Source organism: Crocuta crocuta, unplaced genomic scaffold (genome assembly GCF_008692635.1).
Source record: "Crocuta crocuta isolate KB4526 unplaced genomic scaffold, BGI_CrCroc_1.0 scaffold35, whole genome shotgun sequence".
Taxonomy (NCBI): domain Eukaryota; kingdom Metazoa; phylum Chordata; class Mammalia; order Carnivora; family Hyaenidae; genus Crocuta; species Crocuta crocuta.
Window position 1 is genome coordinate 5,745,628 of NW_027530625.1, and position 19,487 is coordinate 5,765,114.

Below are 19,487 nucleotides of genomic sequence, written 5' to 3' on the forward strand. Positions count from 1 at the left end.
CTGAAGGGCTTTGAGCAGGTCACCAGGTCACCTCTGCACCAGGTCACCTCTGCCTGTGGGTGGCTGACAGACGCCTGCAGGACTGGGTAAGGTTGCAAAAGGGAAGGGAGGCAGCTTTATTTCCAAAATGGTAGTGATTGCTAATACTCCATCTTAAAATTCTAGAGCTTTCATTGTTCTTTTCCTGAGAGCGATGAAGAATTGCTTAAAGAATAGCTATGAAGAATTCCTTAAAAAACTACAGAAATAGAAAAGAGTCAGGGAAGGGGCGCCAGGTGGCTCAGTCGGTTAAGCATCCACCTTCGGCTCAGGTCATGACCTGATGGTTTGTGGGTTCGAGCCCCGCATCGGGCTCTGTGCTGACAGCTCAGAGCCGGGAGCCTGCTTCGGATTCTGTGTCTCCCTCTCTCTCTCTGTCCCTCCCCCACTCGTGTTCTGTCTCCCTCTCTCTCTCTCAAAACTGAATAAATGTTAAAAAAAAAAAGAAAAGTGGGGGAACAAAGCACCCAGCGTTTGATGGGCAGCTCAAGCTCTGTGACATGGGCCAAGGCCCTCCGCCTCCCTGCGTGCTGGGGTGCCCCTGGTGTGTAGTACTTGCTCGATAAGGGATCTTTACTGTCAGCAATAATGACGCCTGTAACCCTTCATCCAGACATAACCACTTGGTTACCTTCTAGGCAGTTTTCTGTGCTAGAAAATGTTTACCAGGTTTCTTAGAATATTATTCATATCCCATAAAATTCATTTCCATCCAGCTCCATTTTGAATGGTACAGTTCATTGGCTTTTAGTACACTCAGGGCTGTGTGTGCATCACCACAATTAACTTTAGAATGTTTTCATCATTTCTCCAAGAAATCCCATGTACTTCATCAGACCCCATCCATCCCGTGCCCCCCCCGCCCCAGCCCTAGGCAATCACTCATCTTCCTTTCCTCCCTATAGATCTACCTGTTCTGGACATTTCTATAAATGGAATCATACAATCAGTGGCCTTTATGATTGGCTTCTTTCCTACAGCGTAATGTTTTCAAGGTTCATGCTCATAACCCGGATCACTACTTCGTTTCTGTTTATTGCTGAGGAAGAGTCCATTGTATGGATGTATCACATTTTGTTTATCCATTCATCCACTGATGGGCATTTGGGGTTTTTTTTTTTCCTCAATGTTTATTTTTGAGAGAGAGAGTGGGAGCGGGGGAGGGGCAGAGAGCCAGGGAGACACAGAATCGGAAGCAGGCTCTGGGCTCTGAGCTGTCAGCACAGAGTCCGACATGGAGCTTGAACCCATGGACCGTGTGATCCTGACCTGAGCCTGACCTGAGCCGAAGTCGGATGCTCAACCGACTGAGCCACCCACCCGGGCGCCCTTGGGCTGTTTTTACTCTGTGTGGACATAAGACTTTAAATCTCTCTTACCTAGGAGTGAAGTTGCTGGTGCTGAATGTCACCGTGTTTGACATTTTGGAGAACCGCCAGGCTGTGCCCTTTCACATGCCCCTCAGTGGGGTTCTGTCAACATTTGTTTTGTGTCTTTTTGGTTCTAGACCACCTAGTGGGCGTGAAATTGTTACCTCTTGTGGTTTTGACTTGCTTTTTAAAAAAAATTTTTTTTTTTTTCTAGGAGAGAGAAAGAGAGAGACAGTGTGAGCAGGGGAGGGTCAGAGAGAGAGGGAGTCACAGACTGAAACAGGCTCCGGGCTCTGAGCTGGCAGTCAGCACAGAGCCCGACGCGGGGCTCGAACCCACGAACCGCGAGATCATGACCTAAGCGAAAGTCGGACGCTTAACCGACTAAGCCACCCAAGTGCCCCTTGACTTGCATTTCCCTGGGCTAACCATGTAGAGCTTATTGGCCACTTGTAGGGTCTTTGGAGAATCGTCTCTTCAGATCTTTGGCTTTATTTTAATTAGGCCATCCATCTTTTTTTTTTTTTTTTTTTCCAATTCAGGAATTTTATATATTACTCAATGCTCATCACGATCAGTGTACTTTTTTTTTTTTTCAATGTTTATTTTGAGAGAGAGACAGAGAGCGAGCAGGGGAAGGACAGAGAGAGAGGGAAGCACAGAATCCAAAGCAGTCTCCAGGCTCTGAGCTGTCAGCACAGAGCCCGATGTGGGGCTCGAACCCACAAACCGCGAGATCATGACCTGAGCTAAAGTCGGCCGCTCAACCGACTGAGCCCCCCAGGAGCCCCAACGATAAGTGTACTCCTAATCCCCTTGTATCTGGTTCACCCAGCTCCCCTCTGGCAACCACCAGTTTGTTTTCTGTATTTAAGAGTCTGATTTTGTGTTTGTCTCTTTTTGTTTGTTTTGTTTCTTAAGTTCCACATATGAGTGAAATCATACGGTATTTGTCTATCTCTGTCTGACTTATTTAGCGTTATACCCTCTAGATCCATCCACGTGTTGCAAATGCCAAGTTTCCATTCTTCTTTGTGGCTGAATAATACCCCACTGTATTTATAGACCACATCTTCTTTATCTGCTCATCTGCGGATGGACATTCAGATTTATGATACCCAAGATAGAGAAGCAATCCAAGCGTCTTCCCATAGATGAATGGTTATATCTTTTTATTATTGACTTGTAGGGGCTCTCTATTCTGGATATAAATCTCTTCGCAGAGGCAGGATCTGGAGATACTTCGCCCCATCCGGTGGATTGTCCTTTCACTTTCTTGATGGCGTGCTTTGAACCACAAAAGTTCTGAATTTTTTTTTTAAAAATTTTAATGTTATTTAATTTTTAGAGAGAGAAAGAGTGTAAATGGGGGAGGGGCACAGAAAGAGGGGGACCCAGAATCCGACGCAGGCTCCAGGAGCTGTCAGCACAGAGCCTGACATGGGGCTCGAACCCACGAACCGCAAGATCATGACCTGAGCCAAAGTCGGACACTTAACCGACTGAGCCCCCCAGGCGCCCCAGAAGTTCTGAATTTCAATGAAGTTCAGTATATCCTTTTTCTCTTGTCATTTGCCGTGTGACGCCAAAGAAACATTGCCTACCTGGAGGCCACGTCACAGAGAGAGAAGCGGCACACCTCTGCCAGAGCTACCAGGCTCTGTCTGCCAGCCACACCATGCGGGGTCTGGTCCTGTCAGTGAATCGGGCCGAGTGGACAGGGGGCCCGAGGTTCCCTGGGCTCTGCCGGGCTCTAGCCGGGTGGGCTGCACCACTTAACCTCCTTGAGTTTCTCTGCGGGTCGGCGTCAGAGGCAGATCTGCCTTCAGGGGTGCCGTGAGGCTGAGCAGCAAGGGGCCGTGTCCAGGGCGAGCGCTCTGTGCAAGCGGTTTTCTCCGTCACTGCTGTCCCTCTCGGAACTCTTCCAGCTCTGTCCCCGGGGGCCTGTGGCCTGAGCTGGCCCCGGTCTCCTCCCCGGGTTCTGGTTACACGCAGGTATAGGATCTGGCAGGCTTGGTGGAAAACAGACTCGGGCCTGCCTGCCTCTGCCCCTTGGCCGAGAAGCTCCTGGGGTCAAAGGAGCAGTGCTTCTTTCCACACAGCAGCCTGGAGGCCAAGGGCAGCGAGGAGGCCTCACTGAGGCCACACTGAGCCACAGGCTGCTGCCTCTTAGGCTCAATGCCTTCCCAAGCACACGTGGTTAGTATAACAGTGGAATTGGAGCCCAGCTCTTCCTGGGATCATGACTGTCCACTTATCAGAGTGCCCGTACTGTTATTATTACATATGATATATATGATATGCCTCATGTTACGCATAGTATATTATAACTTCCATGTTGTATACACGTTATGTATTGTAGCACATCAATTGGTATGAGAGCCAGCGCTAGCCGGTCATCGCCACAGGCCAGTTGTGTGTGAGGGGCTTTGCATACCCTCTTTCCTTCATGTTTTCCCTAAAATCCTAGGAAGTAGGGACTCTCATCTCAGTTGACAGATACGGAAACAGAGGCTTAGAATGAGGAAGTCGTTCACTCGGGGTCACGCCACTTGGAACTTGTGGTGCCGAGGACATGGCCCAGGTCCGCCGGGGTCCAGAGCGGCCTTGTTCGTGCAGAGCCGTTTAGCTCATTTAAAATTTCCCAGAGCCCCCGTTTCACAGCGGAAGGAGACTGGCAAGAATCATGTTAGCGATCCATTTCTTGTACTCTAGCGCATCCACAATACTGCGTTTCCAACGCGGATCGCCGTGGAACTTTGTGGGGACACGTGTGGGTCTTCGGCGCGAAATACTGGGAACCCCGCATGTGTTCATACTTAACGGCACGTCTCCGTTGGGACAGGCCACCTTTCCAGCCTCAGTCACTCCGTGTGGCCGCCGGCCCCTGTATCGGGCAGCTCGGGTCTGGAAATGCGCTCTCGCTGCCAGGCCCCCTGCCCCCCAGCGTCGTTGAGGGAAGGGGCCATTGGGCCAGGGAGTGTGGAGCCATCCTTCTCATTGCAGCCAGAGTCACAGCGAAGGGACTTCGCAGAGAAGCTGGAGTCCCTGCTGCACCGGGCCTACCACTTGCAGGAGGAGTTCGGGTCCACCTTTCCATCCGACAGCGCGCTGCTGGACCTTGGTGAGCTGGCCGGGGACAGGCCGGGGTGGGGCAGGGTGGAGGTGGGAGGGGGCGAGAGACCTGGGGTGGGGCTCCCTCACAGCCCTCAGAGCCTGTGGACCCCGTCTGATCAGTGCCCTTATTGCATAGATGGGGAAACTGAGGCTTCAAGAGACAGAGGCGTTAGGGCGCCTGGGGAGCTCAGTCTGTTAAGTGTCCAACTCTTGATTTTTGGCTCAGGTCATGTTCTTGGGAGATCAAGCCCTGCCTGGGGCTCTGTGTGGGCAATGCAGGACCTTGGGGTTCTCTCCCCGCTTTTCTCTACTGCGCTTGTGTGCACGTGCTCTCTCGAAATAAATAAACTTTAAAAAAAAGTGAAGAATGGCTATGTATATTTTATTTATTTAAAAAAAAAAATTTATGGTTTATTTTTGAGACAGAGACAGAGCATGAGCAGGGGAGGGACAAAGAGAGGGAGACACAGAATCCAAAACAGGCTCCAGGCTCTGAGCTGTCAGCACAGAACCCGATGCGGGGCCCAAACCCACGAACCGTGAGATCATGACCTGAGCCGAAGTCGGACGTTTAACCGACTGAGCCACCCAGGCGCCTCAAGAATGGCTATGTATATTTTTTAAAAAGGCATTCTTTTTTTAAGATTTCATTTTTTTATTAAGAACATTTTGTTTCCTCCAAATTGTTATTTAAATTCTATTTAGTTAACATATAGCGTAATTTTGGTTTTAGGAGTAGAATTTAGTGGGTCATCACTCACGTATAATACCCAGTGCTCATCATTAACAAGTGCCCTAAAGATTATATTTTTATTTTATTTTATTTGTCTTTTAAAAAATTTTTTTGATGTTTGTTTATTTTTGAGAGAGAGAGAATGAGCAGGGGCGGGGCAGAGAGAGAGGGAGACACAGAATCCGAAGCAGGCTCCAGGCTCTGAGCTGTCAATACAGAGCCCGATGTAGGGCTCGAACCCACAAACTGTAAGATTGTGACCTGAGCTGAAGTCAGTTGCTTAAGACTCAGCTGCCCAAGCACCCTTATTTTATTTATTTTTAAAGTGTAATTTTTTATTTAGAGAGAAAAAGAGAATGTAAGCAGGGGAGAAATAGAGAGAGAAGCAGTGTGAGCAGGGAAGGGTCAGAGAGAGAGGGAGACACAGAATCTGAAACAGGCTCCAGGCTCTGAGCTGTCAGCACAGAGCCTGACGCGGGGCTCGAACCCACGAACTGTGAGATCATGACCTGAGCCGAAGTCAGACGCTCAGCTGACTGAGCCACCCAGGCGCCCCGAGAGAGAGAATCTTAAGCAGGCTCCGTGTTTAGCGTGGAGCCCGACACAGGGCTCCGTCCCATGACCCTGGGATCACGACCTGAGCTGAAATCAGGAGTCGGATGCTGAACCAACCGAGCCACCCAGGCGCCCCGAAAGATTTTACTTTTAAGGAATCCCTACACCCAACATAGGGCTTGGACCCTGAGACCGGGAGTCACGTGCTCTGCTGACTCAACCAGCCAGGCGCCCCTGTGATGTCCTTTTACGTGTAGCGGACAGGCCCAGGCTTGGTGTGGCCCGGGGAGTCCCTGAGCAGTGTGCCTCGTCCCATCCCCTCGGGGGCCAACCCTCGGGCGTGTGTGCCTCTCCCCTGACGGCTGTTCCAGGCCTTTGGTTTGAGCCTTCAGTGGGCAGCAGGCGGGCGCAGGGCACGGCCCGTGTGGAGATTAGCTGAAAACAGGCCAAAGGGCCAAGAAAGAAGGTCTGTTGTTTCCTCCTCCCCCGAGTTGAAGGACCCTTCTCTGGGTGCCGTCAGCCCCGAGGAGGCGCATCAGACCCCTGTGCCCAGCCGCTCAGCTCTGCCAGCGGCAGCGCAGGCCTGGCAAGGGCTGGCGACCTCGACACACTCTGCTGTGGCCTGTCCCCAAGTGGCTTTGCCTGAGGAGGGACCCCGCCCCCTGTGGCCTCCCCACAGGGCAGAGAAGGCTGGTAGGGCCTTTAGGGCCACGGTCTCTGCTTAGTGGAGGGACCTTTCCTCAGAGCCCTGGAAGGTCCAGACTCCTGCAGGCCTGGCGCAGCTGCATCTAGCGATGTCAAGTGGCCCATGGACTCCCTGGGGCTCTTTGTTGTCAATGGCTAAGTTCCGATTTGTCAGGGGAGTCGATTTGCCCAGGGCCACGCAGTATACCAGAGCTCGGGGGCCATCGGGTCTCAGGGCGTGACTGTGTGGCCGCGCGCGGGGCCCCTGTGCCCACCTCCAAGGGTGGCATACGGTTGAAAGAAGCCATTCATTTGAGGCGATGAGCCCAGAATCTTCACGCGTTAAGTGTCCAGTACATGGAGCCGTGTGGTCAACAGCAACGTCTAGTCCGGAATCGCGCATCGGTAGCTTTGCTCCTGCGCGTTCCAGAAAGCCCACGGATTTCGGGATCTCAGCCCAACCCTCCTCTTCCCGCTCTCCCCAGAGAGGACCCTCATGCTGCCCCTGACAGAGAGCTCCCTGCATCTGCGGGCGGACGATGAAGACAGCCTGACCTCTGAGGATTCCTTCTTCTCTGCCACGGAGGTGACCTGCGGGGTGGGCGGGCAGAGGGAGGCTGGGGTGGAGTGACGCCCGGGCCCCCGTGTGCAGTCCCTGCACTGGGTCGTGGGAAAAGGAAGGCATTTCCTCTGACAGCATTTGGCAGTTACCAAGCACGGCTCCCCGGGGACTCCATGCACTTGCTGGGGACAGGAGAGCCTGAGAAGCCAGGCGTCATAGGTCCTGTGGATGACCATGGGTCTCCACCCCCCCGCCCCCCGGCTCCAGCCCACACTCACCCCTCCCTTGTTAGACTGCGTGCCCGTTGCTTGGCATTAGTCTCCCACTGTGGCCATGCGTGTCAGGCCCGACCGTCCTGCCAGGGACGGGGTGGGGCGGGGGGCAGAATGTGGGCACCCGCCCGGCAGATGGTCCCTTTGGGAAGGGTCCCTGGAGATCGGGACACCGATCTGGAGGAGCTGGACTCAAAGAGCTGGACTCAAATCTGGGCTTCTTGCCTCTTGGCTCGTTGTTCCCTCGGTGTCCCCTGGGCAAGCACCGTCACCCCCTGGGATGCCGTCGACTCAGGCTTTGACACGACCTTCCTCTTCCTGCATGCCCTCCCCCCAGCTCTTTGAGTCCCTGCAGGTCGGCGATTACCCAATCCCGCTCTCCAGGCCCGCTGCCGCCTACGAGGAGGCCCTGCAGCTGGTGAAGGAGGGGAAGGTGCCCTGCCGGACCCTCAGGTGAGCGTGTGGGGAAGGAGGCGGGGGGCAGGGGCAGCTGGGGTGCACCCTGTCCCCCTCGGAGGCCGGAGAAGCCAGCAGCGCTCGGTGAGGACTCAGCTGGACAGGCCAGCCCAGGGCCCCGGTGCCGCTGACCCAGCCGTGGAGGGCGTAGGGCGGCCTTCGGCTCGGAGATGGGCAGGCCCGCAAGTAGCAACCACACACCCCTGTAACTAGTGAGATAACAATGATTCCTACTTGGGCAGAGTTGTCAGAGGCCTTGCTGTTGGCGGGCACTGTCTCTGAGCCCTGGGTCCCCAAGGACTCCCATCTCCGCAGCGGCCCCGAGGCCGGCCTCTGGGGACAGACAGCCCCGACTCTTTCCAGGTTCTGTGCCTTTTTAGCACATGGCCCTGGATCAGTTGCCTACCCTTTCTTGGCCTCAATTTTCTTACCTGTGGCCTAGTTGAGGTTTCTTATTCACCTTAAGTTAATTTTGCTCAGAACTTGGCTTTGGGCCCTAACTCCAGATTTAAGTATGTGCCTTTTTTTTAACTTTTTTTTTTTAATGTTTTATTTATTTCTGAGAGAGAGAGAGAGAGACAGCATGAACAGGGGAGGTTCAGAGAGAGAGGGAGACAGAATCTGAAGCAGGCTCCAGGCTCTGAGCTAGCTGTCAGCACAGAGCCCGATGCGGGGCTTGAACCCATGAACCATGAGATCACGACCTGAGCCGAAGTCAGACGCTTAACCGACTGAGCCACCCAGGCGCCCCATTAAGTATGTGCGTTTGAAGTTCACTGACTGAGGGGCACCTGGGGGCTCAGTTGGTTAAGCATCCGGCTCTTGATTTCGGCTCACTGTTTGGGAGTTTGAATCCCCTGCTTGGGATTCTGTCTCCCTCGCTCCCTGACCCTTTCCTGCGCGTGCGCCTGTGGGCGCACACACGCGCTCTCTTTATCTCCCAAAGTAGATCAATCTTAAAAAGTTTGCTGACTGAAAAGCCTGGCTGAAGCCTTAGTGAGGGGGGTGAGGGGAGCCAGAATGGGCGGGAGGCCCGTGCCCTGGCACTTGGCCAGCTGGGACCTGTTGGGCCACTCCAGCCCCCTGCCAGTGAGGGGCCTTTGCTGCCTGGGGCCTGAAGGAGGCCGAGGTTGGCCCGACTCCTAGCGCCCAGCCCTGCCAGCTGCGCTCGGGGCTCCTGGGGACAGCATGTTCCCGGGGACCATCCGGTCAAGCCTCTTCCTTTGGTTTGGCGGCATCCGAGGCCTAGCGGAGGGCAGGCGCTTGCCCAGGGTCACGCTGCCCGGCTCCACCCTGACCTCCCAGGGGCGTCGCTGGACAGGGCCCGGGGGTGTGACTGTGTGTGCCTCCCCACAGGACAGAGCTGTTGGGCTGCTACAGTGACCAGGACTTCCTGGCCAAGCTGCACTGTGTGCGGCAAGCCTTCGAGGTGGGTGTCGGGGGCACCTGGCAAGGACGGGGTCGGGGCCGGGGCCAGGCAGGCGGGTCTCCCAGCCCGACGGCTCACCCCCACCCCCTGCTTTGCTCATTCCTTAGGGCCTTCTGGAAGACAAGAGCAACCAGCTTTTCTTCGGGGAGGTTGGCCGCCAGATGGTGACGGGCCTGATGACCAAGGCCGAAAAGGTAGCTCTTTTCAGGTGTTCTTCTCACCTTGTGTTTTTTATTTTGATTTTTGTAACTTTTATTTGATTCTGTTTAAAAAAAAAAAAAAAAACCTTACTTGACATGAAGCTAAGGAGCTTTGACTTCATCCTGAGGCTCTAGAGGAGCCGAGAAAGGCTTGGGGGAGTTTCCTGGGCAAATTATTTTTTTTTTAATATTTATTTTTGAGAAAGAGAGCAAGCATGTGCGCGAGCAGGGGCGGGGCATGGGGGGGATTGCGGAAGATCCAAAGCAGGCTCTGAGCTGACAGCAGTGAGCCCAACGCTGGGCTCGGACCCACAAGCCATGAGATCATGACTGGAGCTGAAGTCAGATGCTCAAGTAACTAAGCCACCCAGGCGCCCCTCCTATCCTAATTTTTAAAAATATGGACCTGTCTTGCTTTAAAAAATTTATTTTTTTTAATGTTAATTCCTTTTGAGAAAGAGAGAGAGACAGAGAACAGGCAGGGGAGGGGCAGAGAGAGGGAGTCACAGAATCGGAAGCAGGCTCTGGGCTCTGAGCTGTCAGCACAGAGCCCGACATCAGAGCCCGACATGGGGCTCGAACCCACAAGCTGTGAGATCATGACCTGCACCGAGCCCCCCAGGCACCCCGAGGACCTGCCTTGATACCGAAACGCGGTTCTACACAGTTGAGTGACTCGAAAGCGCAAGCCATTGTCGTTGTCGGTACCCCTGAGCACCGTCGGCCAGAGTGAACCACTGCCACAGTCCTAGGTGCTTCTGCTCTGTGTCATGGACTCACCCTTGAACTCGGTTGTCTAATTTCCAAAGTTTCCTGCAAGCCGTTGGGCAGCTTTAGTGGGTTGTGTAAGAGTGTATCTCGTCCATCTGTCCGGGTCAGCAGATACCATTCCTTTTGCTGATTGCACAGGAGTCCCTCGGGCAGGCTGGCATGGCTCTGATGTCCCCTGTCACACTGCCATTCTAGTCTGTTTGTCACAGGCCCCTCTAGGTACTGGTGGTTTTCTGAGGGGCAGAGCCCAGATGTGGCAAAAGCACGTCCTGGGCACAGTTAGGAGGGCCTCTCAGTTTGCTCTCTGAAATGCCCAGCAGCTTGATGACCGAAGCTCCCGCCGGTGGTGCCAGAGTGCGTCCCCTGACATCTTGGCCAGTGGTGGGCGTCAGTGATCCTTTTAATCGATTTTATCCATTCCTTCGCATTTCTGTGGTTCTGAAGAAGGTTGCTTAAGTTGTCGTGTTGTTTGGCCAATTGAGCAAAGCCCTTGAAAACTCCTCCCCTCCCACCTCCCCATTGTCTGAGTAATGGTTCCCAAAACATATCTCTCATCTCGTTACCCCACTGCCTGGCGTGCTCCCTTGCTCCCGCTGCCTTTGAGGTATAGACCGCGTCTCGTTTTTGTGACCGGCTGCTTGTCCAGACTGCAGGGCTCAGGCTTAGGGCACAGCTCTTCCAGACTTTCTCCCTTGTCTGGGCCTTCGCATGTGGCCCCTGTATACCCAGAACCCTGATCATCAATGTGCTTATTAACTACGTTAACTACCGTCTTGTTTGTTTGTTTATTTCTGAGTGAGAGAGAGCGTGAGCAGGGGAGGGTCAGAGAGAGGGAGAGACATAGAATCCCAAAGCAGGTTCCAGACTCTGAGCTGTCAGCACAGAGCCCGACGCGGGGCTCAAACCCACGAACCGTGAGATCGTGACCTGAGCCGAAGTCGGCCACCCAACCGACTGAGCCCCCTAGGCACCCCCCTACCGTCTTGTTTATACCTGAGGGTATAAAAATGGGTCTCTAGGATTTAATGAAAGGATGAACCCCTGTGTGCCCAGCACCCAGGGTAGGAGGTGGAACTTCTACCAGCATCTGGAAGCCCCCCGCCCCTCCCTTCCTTGCTCTTCCTTGCTTTCCCATCTTCTAAGCCCCTGGTGGCCGTCTCATCCCCCTGGAGGCCTTTGCCCAGAGCCCTCGGGCTCGGCCGCCAGCACGTCCATCACCTGCATCCGGTTTGCGGATCACGCGTTCTCACTGCTCCGTGAGCTCTGCACAGCCCAGGGACCACGGCTCTCCCGGCGTAGGTATGTCCGGGCCCAGGGCCTGGCATGGGGCCGGGGCTCCTTGAGTGCCAATTATTACTCTCCCAGCAGCTGCTGTTTACCCAGCAATGAGCCCGGAGCTCTGTCCATGTCTCTACCTCCAGTCGCTCATTTAGCCTGACTACACTCTCCACTCAGCGGATATAAGAAAACCGAGCCCGAGAGGGGAGAGGGCCTGGCCCAGGTCTCTAAGCAAGGGAAGGGTAGCGCTGGCATTTGAACCCAGGTTGGCCTGATCCCAGCTGTTCCCTCGGCCTGTTCTCTGTGGCCTCCCAAGAGAGGGAAGGAATGAACAAGTGAAGGAAGGGCAGGTGAGGCTGAAGTGAGAGCCGGGAGCTTAGCAGCCGGCCTGAACCCTGTGGCCACTCGCTGCAAGGCCCAGAGGTGCAACTTGCCTACTGGCCTCCACGCTGGTGGGGGGGCGGGGGGGCCCTGGGGTGGGGGCTCCCACAGGTTTTGCGAATGGCTGGTTATCGGCTCCAAAGAGCAGAGGTTGCCTGTGCAGAGCCCCGGCGCTGGGGCAGGGACCCAGGCGGTCCTGTTGGGTTGTCGCAGGCAGAGCTGGGAGGCTCCCAGTCCTGTGGGCAGCAGCCGGGCTCTGGACTTGAGAAATCAGGCCACTTTGTCACTGTGTGTTCACAAACCAGCCATGCACCCTCTCCCATGTGGGAGTAGGTGTGCCCCAGGGGCCTTGTGAGATGGTGTCAGACGTGCTTGGCCAGCCCTTATCTTCATTGCCCTCCTTTCCGTATGAGGAAACCGAGGCTCCGGGAAGTTAAGTCACGGTCAAGGTCATCCTAGCAACTTGTCTTTAAAACTTAGTGAAACTAGGGGTTATTTTCCCCCTTTTTTTTTAAAAAAAATTTTTAATGCTTTATTTATTTCTGAGAGAGTGAGCCTGAGCAAGGGAAGGTCAGAGAGAGAGGGAGACACAGAATCCGAAGCAGGCTCCAGGCTCTGAGCTGTCAGCACAGAGCCCGATGCAGGGCTCGAACCCACGAACCATGAGATCATGACCTGAGCCGAAGTCAGATGCTTAACTGACTGAGCCACCCAGGCGCCCCCCTTTTTTTCCCCTTTAAGTGATTATAGAAATACTCATGCTCCTTTTAGAAAAACCCAACAGATATGTAAGAGCAAAAAGAAAAACTGCCCCTCACTCTACCACCCTGTTCACATCTAGTGAACGTGTGTCTGATGGCTCCTCCACCCACGGTTTTTTATAAGGGGCGTCAACCTGCCTGCTCTATTCTGTGCCAGCTCCACCCCACCTGGCTCTTGGGCACATCACTAATCTCCCGCAGCCTCAGTATTCCTATCTAGAAAGTGGGTATACTACTGGCCCATTCCTCGCAGGACCGCGTGAATTCGCTGAGTTGGTCCCTGTTAGCACAGCCCCTGGCGTGTCCCAGCTTTCCCTGTCCTTAGAGGCACGTCCGCGTGTGGCGTCGCATGCCCCAGCTCCACCTCTCAGCCCCAGAGAGCAAAGAGCCCGTCCCGGGTGCCCACGGCAGCGGGTCTCATACACTATTTATCGTTTAGGCCCAGGCACCATGCCGATTGTGTTACGCGCCTGGGCTCACCCGTGAGTGTGGGCTGTAGCGTCTCCCATTTCACCAGTGACAGCCAGGGTCGTGCAGATTCGTATCTTTGGCTGCTGGACTCAGCCTCCTGGCCTCACTCATCTTTGCACAGTGTGCTCATGGTGCCGCATGTGTGCACGCGCACATGTGCGTCTCCCGGAAGGCATTTGGTGCTCCGTTGTGAGTTCGGGCTGAGCCGTTGCGGGGCGAGCTGTTGTTGGATCTCTCCCAGACGTGTGCCGGCGTGTGCAAAGGCACACGGTGGTGGGCAGAGGACGCTTCTTGCCTCATTTTCTCTGTGGCTGCTGCTCAGGGATAGGCCTCTGCCCTGCCTTGGCTTGTCCCCCATGCACAGGCTTGTCCCTGCAAATCTAGTCCAAGTGAGTCCTAGAGCCTCTCTCGTGACCAGAGTGAGCCGTGCCTCTCCCCACAGAGCCCCAAAGGCTTCCTGGAGAGTTACGAGGAGATGATGGGCTATGCCCTGCAGCCTGAGACCTGGGCCACCACGCGGCTGGAGCTGGAGGGCCGTGGGGTGAGTTGGTTTGTGCTGAGCCCCAGCACCCTGGGGACCCTTGCACCCAAGATCCTCGAGCTGGGGGGAGGGGGGTGCCTGTGCCGAGCTCTGCCTCGATTCTCAGGGTCTGAGGTGGCCCCATCGCTGCCGCCAGCGGACCCAGGCTGTTGGGGAGACAGCCCCAGCCATACCCCGTTGCGGCCCCAGGATGCGCCCGCTCACCCGTGTGCTCCCACCCAGGCCCCCCACACCCGCGCCTCTCTGGACTCAGTCTTCCCGTCTGGACAGTGGCCCTGCAGCCTTCAGAGCATCCTGCCCTCTCACAGGTGGTGTACATGAGCTTCTTTGACATAGTGCTGGACTTCATACTCATGGACGCCTTCGAGGACTTGGAGAACCCCCCGTCCTCGGTGCTTGCCGTCCTGAGGAACCGCTGGCTGTCAGACAGCTTCAAGGAGACGGTGGGTGGCTGCCCTGCCCCCCCCCCCCCCCCCCCCCCCACGTCCAGCCCACACTCCCATCACCCCACGCATTGGCCCACACCCTGCTCTCCTCCATCCCTGGCTCTGGGCACCAAGCCTGGGCCGTCCACCCCCTCCGGGCAGTCTTCCTTCCCCCGCTCGATGTGGGTCTCTGGGCCAGGCAGACGGGGCATCTGCCCCCGAGCAGCTCCCCAGGGGAGGCCGATGTTCTCTGTGCCCGTTTAGAGCCCACGCAATGGTGGGGGGAGAGTTTTCCTTCTGCGTTGTGGTCTCCCTTAGTTAATTCTACTCCGTTTAAAAAACACTTTTTTTTAATGTTTACTTTTTGAGAGACAGAGAGAGAGTACAAGCAGGGGAGAGACAGAGAGAGAAAGGGAGGCAGAATCCAAAGGAGGCTCCAGGCCCTGAGCTGTCAGCACAGAGCCCAACACGGGGCTGAACTCACGAACTGAGACTGTGACCTGAGCCGAAGTCGGATGCTCAACTGACTGAGCCCCCCAGGCGCCCCTTTTCTACTCCCTTTTAATGCATCTTATTAAGTCAAGTTAAGGCAGAGTTGAGTGCAGGGCCCCTCGGGTCAGGTGGGGCCATCAGGCAGCCCTACAAACGCCTCCTTCAGAAGGAGGTGGGGGTGGCCAGGTCATGGCCATCTCACAGAGAAGGAAGCTGCGGCCCGGAGAAGTTCCGTGGCTGGGCCAGGGGCCTGCAGTGGTAAGGGTTGGAGTCAAGGGTCAGATTTAGGTGTGACTTGTTCCTAACTGAGGGGAGGGAGGTACAGAGCGTGGGCACCTGGCCCCGTCTTCCTGCTTGGGGCGGGGTGAGCTGGGGCCGGGTAGGGGCTGCCGGCCCAACCTGTCATTCTGAAACCTGGGTGGGGTCCCATCTTTGATTTAGGCCCTGGCCACCGCTTGCTGGTCAGTCTTGAAAGCCAAGAGGAGACTGTTGATGGTGAGTGACCTCAGGGCCCTGGGCGCGGCACCCAGCACAGGTGACCCATCGGCTGGAGCTGGCCCCGGTTCTGGGGGTGGGGCAGGGCTGGGCAGGCAGAGAAATGGGGCTGTCACAGGGAGGTCCTGCTGAGTCCCCAGGCCCCGCTGTCCCTTTTGGCCTCTGTCACAGCACTGGCCACCTGTCCTTTTCTCAGCCTTTACTAGGGGTACCTCAAAGGCACACGTGGGTCTGCTTTATCTCCCTCTAGGACCCAGCACAGCATGGGCCATCGGGAACTGTCGAAGGGGGCTCGGAGGGGAAAGGGCATCCTTGACGGAGGAAGGGCCCACAAAAGGGGTGGGGGTGGTCTTGGCGGAGGCATCTGGGCGGGGCACGCAGAGCAGCCTCCGGCTGCTGCTGTCTGCACTCCCAGGCAGCAACTGGCTGCTCTGATTGGGCTGCGGTCCCTCCCTCTCCTCTGCCAGCCAGGCCCCGATGCCCTGCCAAGTACTCTGGGCGTTGCCAGTGCCCAGCCCCGCCCCCCCTTCCTCCCGTAGTCCTCAGAGCAGCCCTGAGGTTATCCCTCCATTCTGCAGAGCAAAAAGCCCCTGTCACTTGCTCGGGGTCAGCCAGCAAGCATGTGACTGAGCTGGGCCCCCAAGGCCCAGCTCTCGATAAGCACCCCACCCCACCCCCGCCAGCTTGGCCGAGTCCCAGCCCTCAGCCTCGCCTCTTCTGCAGGTGCCTGATGGCTTCATCTCCCATTTCTACTCCGTATCGGAGCACGTTAGCCCCGTCCTAGCCTTTGGCTTCCTCGGACCCAAACCCCAGCTCGCTGAAGTGTGTGCTTTCTTCAAGGTAAACTGAGCGGCTGGNGCCCAGGCCCGACACCAGCCCCTCCCCCAGCACCAGATCGTGCAGTACCTGAGGGACATGTTTGACCTGGACAACGTGCGCTACACCTCGGTGCCGGCACTGGCAGACGACATCCTGCAGCTGTCGCGGCGCCGCAGCGACATCCTGCTGGGCTACCTGGGGGCGCCGGCGGCCGGCAGCCCTGGCCTGAATGGGGCGCTGCCCCGAGAGAATGGCCCCCCGGACCTGCCGCAGTAGTGGCGGGCGCAGGCTCGGGGAGGGGTGCGGCCTGCGTCTTGTCCACGTGCTGATGGCAGCACGAAGGCTGCCTCCTCCCCTCCTTAGTGTTGGCGTCCAAGGGCCCGGGTGTCCGCGGCCGGCAGCTTCGGCAGAGCCCGGGCCTTGGTGGCCTCGGGCAGTTGTCCCTGACCATTGTCACCACCTGGGAATCCCCACAGACTTCCCTGGAGAGGGCTGGAGCCCCGGGGGCCCGCCCGACTGCCCTCGGCTGTCCCTGGGTGACGCAGCAGCGGGACCAGTGGCCTGTGGGGCCTGAGGGAGAGGAAGGTGGTCAGAGACAGACCCTGTTGTGAGGAGAGGTGGGACGGGCAGAGCTGGGAGTCCTGGGGGTGGGACCCCAAGACCTCCCCCCATCCCGGGGCTGCTGACGAGGCAGGGCTGGGAAGGTAGAGGTGGAAGATGGGGGGGGCGTGGCTCTGGTGAAGGCCCCGGATGGCCAGAGCTAGAAGGGACCCGGACTTAGACCGAATCTGGCTGCCCAGTCCTGTGGGCCCCCACCCCCGCCCCCACCCTAGAGAGTTTGCAGCCCCGGAGAGGGAGGGTGGGGGCCACAGAGTGCCTGGGGGGGGGCGTACCTTGGACCTTGGACTGGTGGCAGGCCCGGACCATGCAAAGGTGGGACGGGGTTGGGTCTGCCCTCCTTGTGCTCACGTCTGGGTGGGGACTGGACCCCTGGCAAACCCAAGCAGGAAACCCGGGACGCTGTCTCCGCTGACATTCCCTCGTCCTGCAAAGACTGTCACTTCTCTTCCCCTTTGTCGCCACCAAAGACGGAGCAGGTGGGGCCGGTCCTCCCGCCCCACCCCGCTGCCTCCCTGAGCCCGGACCCCCCTGAGTGGTGCTAGGGCTCCGCTGGAGGCTCTGACCAGGGTTCATTGCAGGCCTGTCACCTGGGACAGTGGCGGGCCCAGGGACCACACCGAGCGGGCCAGAGGAAGCACAGGACCGGACCGGCTGCCCTGCCCTCAGTAGTACGGGAAAGTTTGCCGGGCGCTCGGCCGTCGGCTTGACGCACAAACGCTCTAGCTGTGCATCAGCTGGTCCTCCGGCCATCCCCACGTCGTCCCCATGTCGTCCCCACATCCGCCGGGAGCTGTGAGTCCTGCAGACTCAGTGTTTTCACCGGAGGCGGGATGTTTTATTTATTGCCTTAACACTTTATTTTGTGATTCTGCCCCTTTCAGGCTGAGAGGCCTCCCAGAGAAACTGAGTCCTCCCTCCTTGTTCTCCGTACTCTGGAGGACTGGCTCCTCAGCCCCTAATGGCAAAGGGGTCCTGGGAGGGAGAGAGAAGGGAAATGGAGAGGGGGGTGTGTGGGCCCGGCCCATCATCTCCCTGCACGCTCGCTCCTGCTCCGCAGACCGGAGGACCCTGTGTCGAGCCGGGGCTCTGGCCCCAACCCCCCGGCCCCACTCTGAGGTTGGTGTCCAGGAAGGAGCAGCCTCCTGCGTGGGAAGGCCGAGGGTGGCCCTCCTCCCGTCCAGCCCCACGTTCCGTTCATTTGCACTTCCCTGGAGCTATGAATGTCCTCCTGGGCCCGGGGCCCCGGCCACTCTGGTTTGCTCCCGGATCGCTCAGAGTGGTGTGTTCATTTGTCTTTGTTTACACGTCCGTGCACTGCCTCTGGCACTTGGTTTGTTGCAGCTTCCAACTTTTGTCTGGTAGAGCGTGTGCGCACCAACCTCAAGTTGAATAAATGATTTATTAAACAACGTCCTTCCACGTTGCCGTGCAAATGGATCCGTTTGCTTCCTGGGCCGTCGCTGGGGACTCGGCCTTTGGGGTGCGGTTGGTGGAGTTTCCAGGAGGGCCAAGGCCGAGGGAAGCCTGGTGAGCCCCCTTGGGGCCTCGTGGCAGGCTGGCAGTGTGGATGGGTCCCTTACGCAGGGAGGGCTTCAGGGTTGGGGTCGAAGTGGGGGAGCGGTCAGCACCGTGCTTAAGGCCACAGATGGCGGGCAGCCTGGGTGTGGACCCCGCCCAGGCACCATGTTGCTGAGGTCGCTTCTCCCTGGACCTTAGTGCCCACATGTGTAAGACAGGTGTTGGGCCAGCTGGGGGGGGCGGGGGGAGGAGGGGGGCTGGAACAGGTAGGAAAGGACCAGACCGAAGTCGGCCAGGTCTACAGAGGTTTCCATAGGCAGCCAGACCTTGGTAGGTTATTGGAATGTTTATTTTTGAGAGTGAGCATGAGCAGAGGAGAGGGAAAGAGAGAATCCCAAGCAGGCTCCACGCTGTCAGCCCAGAGCCCTCCATGGGGCTCTCACCCACGAACTGTGAGATCGTGACCTGAGCTGAAATCAAGAGTCAGATGCTTAAACGACTGAGCCGCCCAGGCGCCTCCCCCTGTCTTTTTAAGTACACTCTATGCCACATGTGGGACTTGAACCCATGACACCAAGATCAAGAGTTGCACGCTCTACTGATCGAGCCAGCCAGGTGCCCTGAGACCTTTGTTTTTCTAACTGGCATCTTTGGGTTCCAGGAGTTCAGAGACTTGCATTGGAATGCGTTTCCTGAGAGCGGCGCTCCACTGATCCCGCTCATTCTTCATCCCTGATGCCCATTCCTGGCCTGGGACTGCCTGCAAACCGAGTTTCTGAAGTGAACAAATGAACCTCTAATCTAGAGGGCAGCAGCACATTTTGGGGAACCAGGCCCAGAGATGGGGAGTTTCCTAAAGGACTTGGAGCCCAGACCAGCATAGCTGGGGTATGATGCACAGTTAAGACTTTGTGCCTGACTGTCCTGTCTGTGAACTCCCTGCCAGAAGAAAGACGAGCTCTGCCGGGGACGCCTGGGGACTCCGGAAGGGCCTGGGTCTCAGGACTCCCCTGGGGACTCCTCCAGGCAAGTGGGAAGAGGAAGGCAGCAGCTGGGCTCATGGGATGCAGGCTGGTTCCGAACCTGGGCCTGCCCAGCAGACAGACCTGGGTGTGAATCCTGGTTCTGACACACACTAGCCTGGTGACCCGGCCGATGGGGGGGTGGGCGCGGGGGGAGACACTCAAGAGCCTCACTGTTCTTGGCTATAAACTGGGCACATTCAGAGCCGCCTCACAGGCTGACAGTGCAAGTGACAAGCGTGGAGCACCTCCCAGTTTGCCGGGACCGACACCAGGGGCCTCCCTGGTCCACCCCTGACCTCAGGGAGGAGGCAGGTAGCTCCTGCAGCGTCTGGGAGTCTCCACGGCGTGCACGTCCACACTGCCCAGCCCCTTGTCCACATGGCAGGTTGGACCTGCAGTCTGGGACTCTGCCGTGATGCCTGGGCACATCTCCAACAGAAATGCATCCTCTGGGACACCAAAGAGCAGCACT

General features: G+C 57.0%; 1 protein-coding gene across 1 annotated transcript in view; it reads left to right on the plus strand.

Moving 5' to 3' along the window:
• Nucleotides 1–19,084, plus strand: part of MIGA2 (mitoguardin 2) — a 30,038-nt gene extending 10,954 nt beyond the window's left edge. Inside the window, exons 7-17 of the mRNA XM_077768362.1 lie at nt 4,416–4,533; nt 6,984–7,084; nt 7,670–7,785; nt 9,145–9,217; nt 9,325–9,411; nt 13,522–13,620; nt 13,929–14,063; nt 14,979–15,032; nt 15,756–15,872; nt 15,921–17,999; nt 18,652–19,084. Coding sequence (XP_077624488.1) covers nt 4,416–4,533; nt 6,984–7,084; nt 7,670–7,785; nt 9,145–9,217; nt 9,325–9,411; nt 13,522–13,620; nt 13,929–14,063; nt 14,979–15,032; nt 15,756–15,872; nt 15,921–16,127 — 1,107 coding nt within the window. The 3' untranslated portion in view covers nt 16,128–17,999; nt 18,652–19,084. The remainder of the gene's footprint in view (nt 1–4,415; nt 4,534–6,983; nt 7,085–7,669; nt 7,786–9,144; nt 9,218–9,324; nt 9,412–13,521; nt 13,621–13,928; nt 14,064–14,978; nt 15,033–15,755; nt 15,873–15,920; nt 18,000–18,651) is intronic.
• Nucleotides 19,085–19,487: the final 403 nt, after the last annotated feature.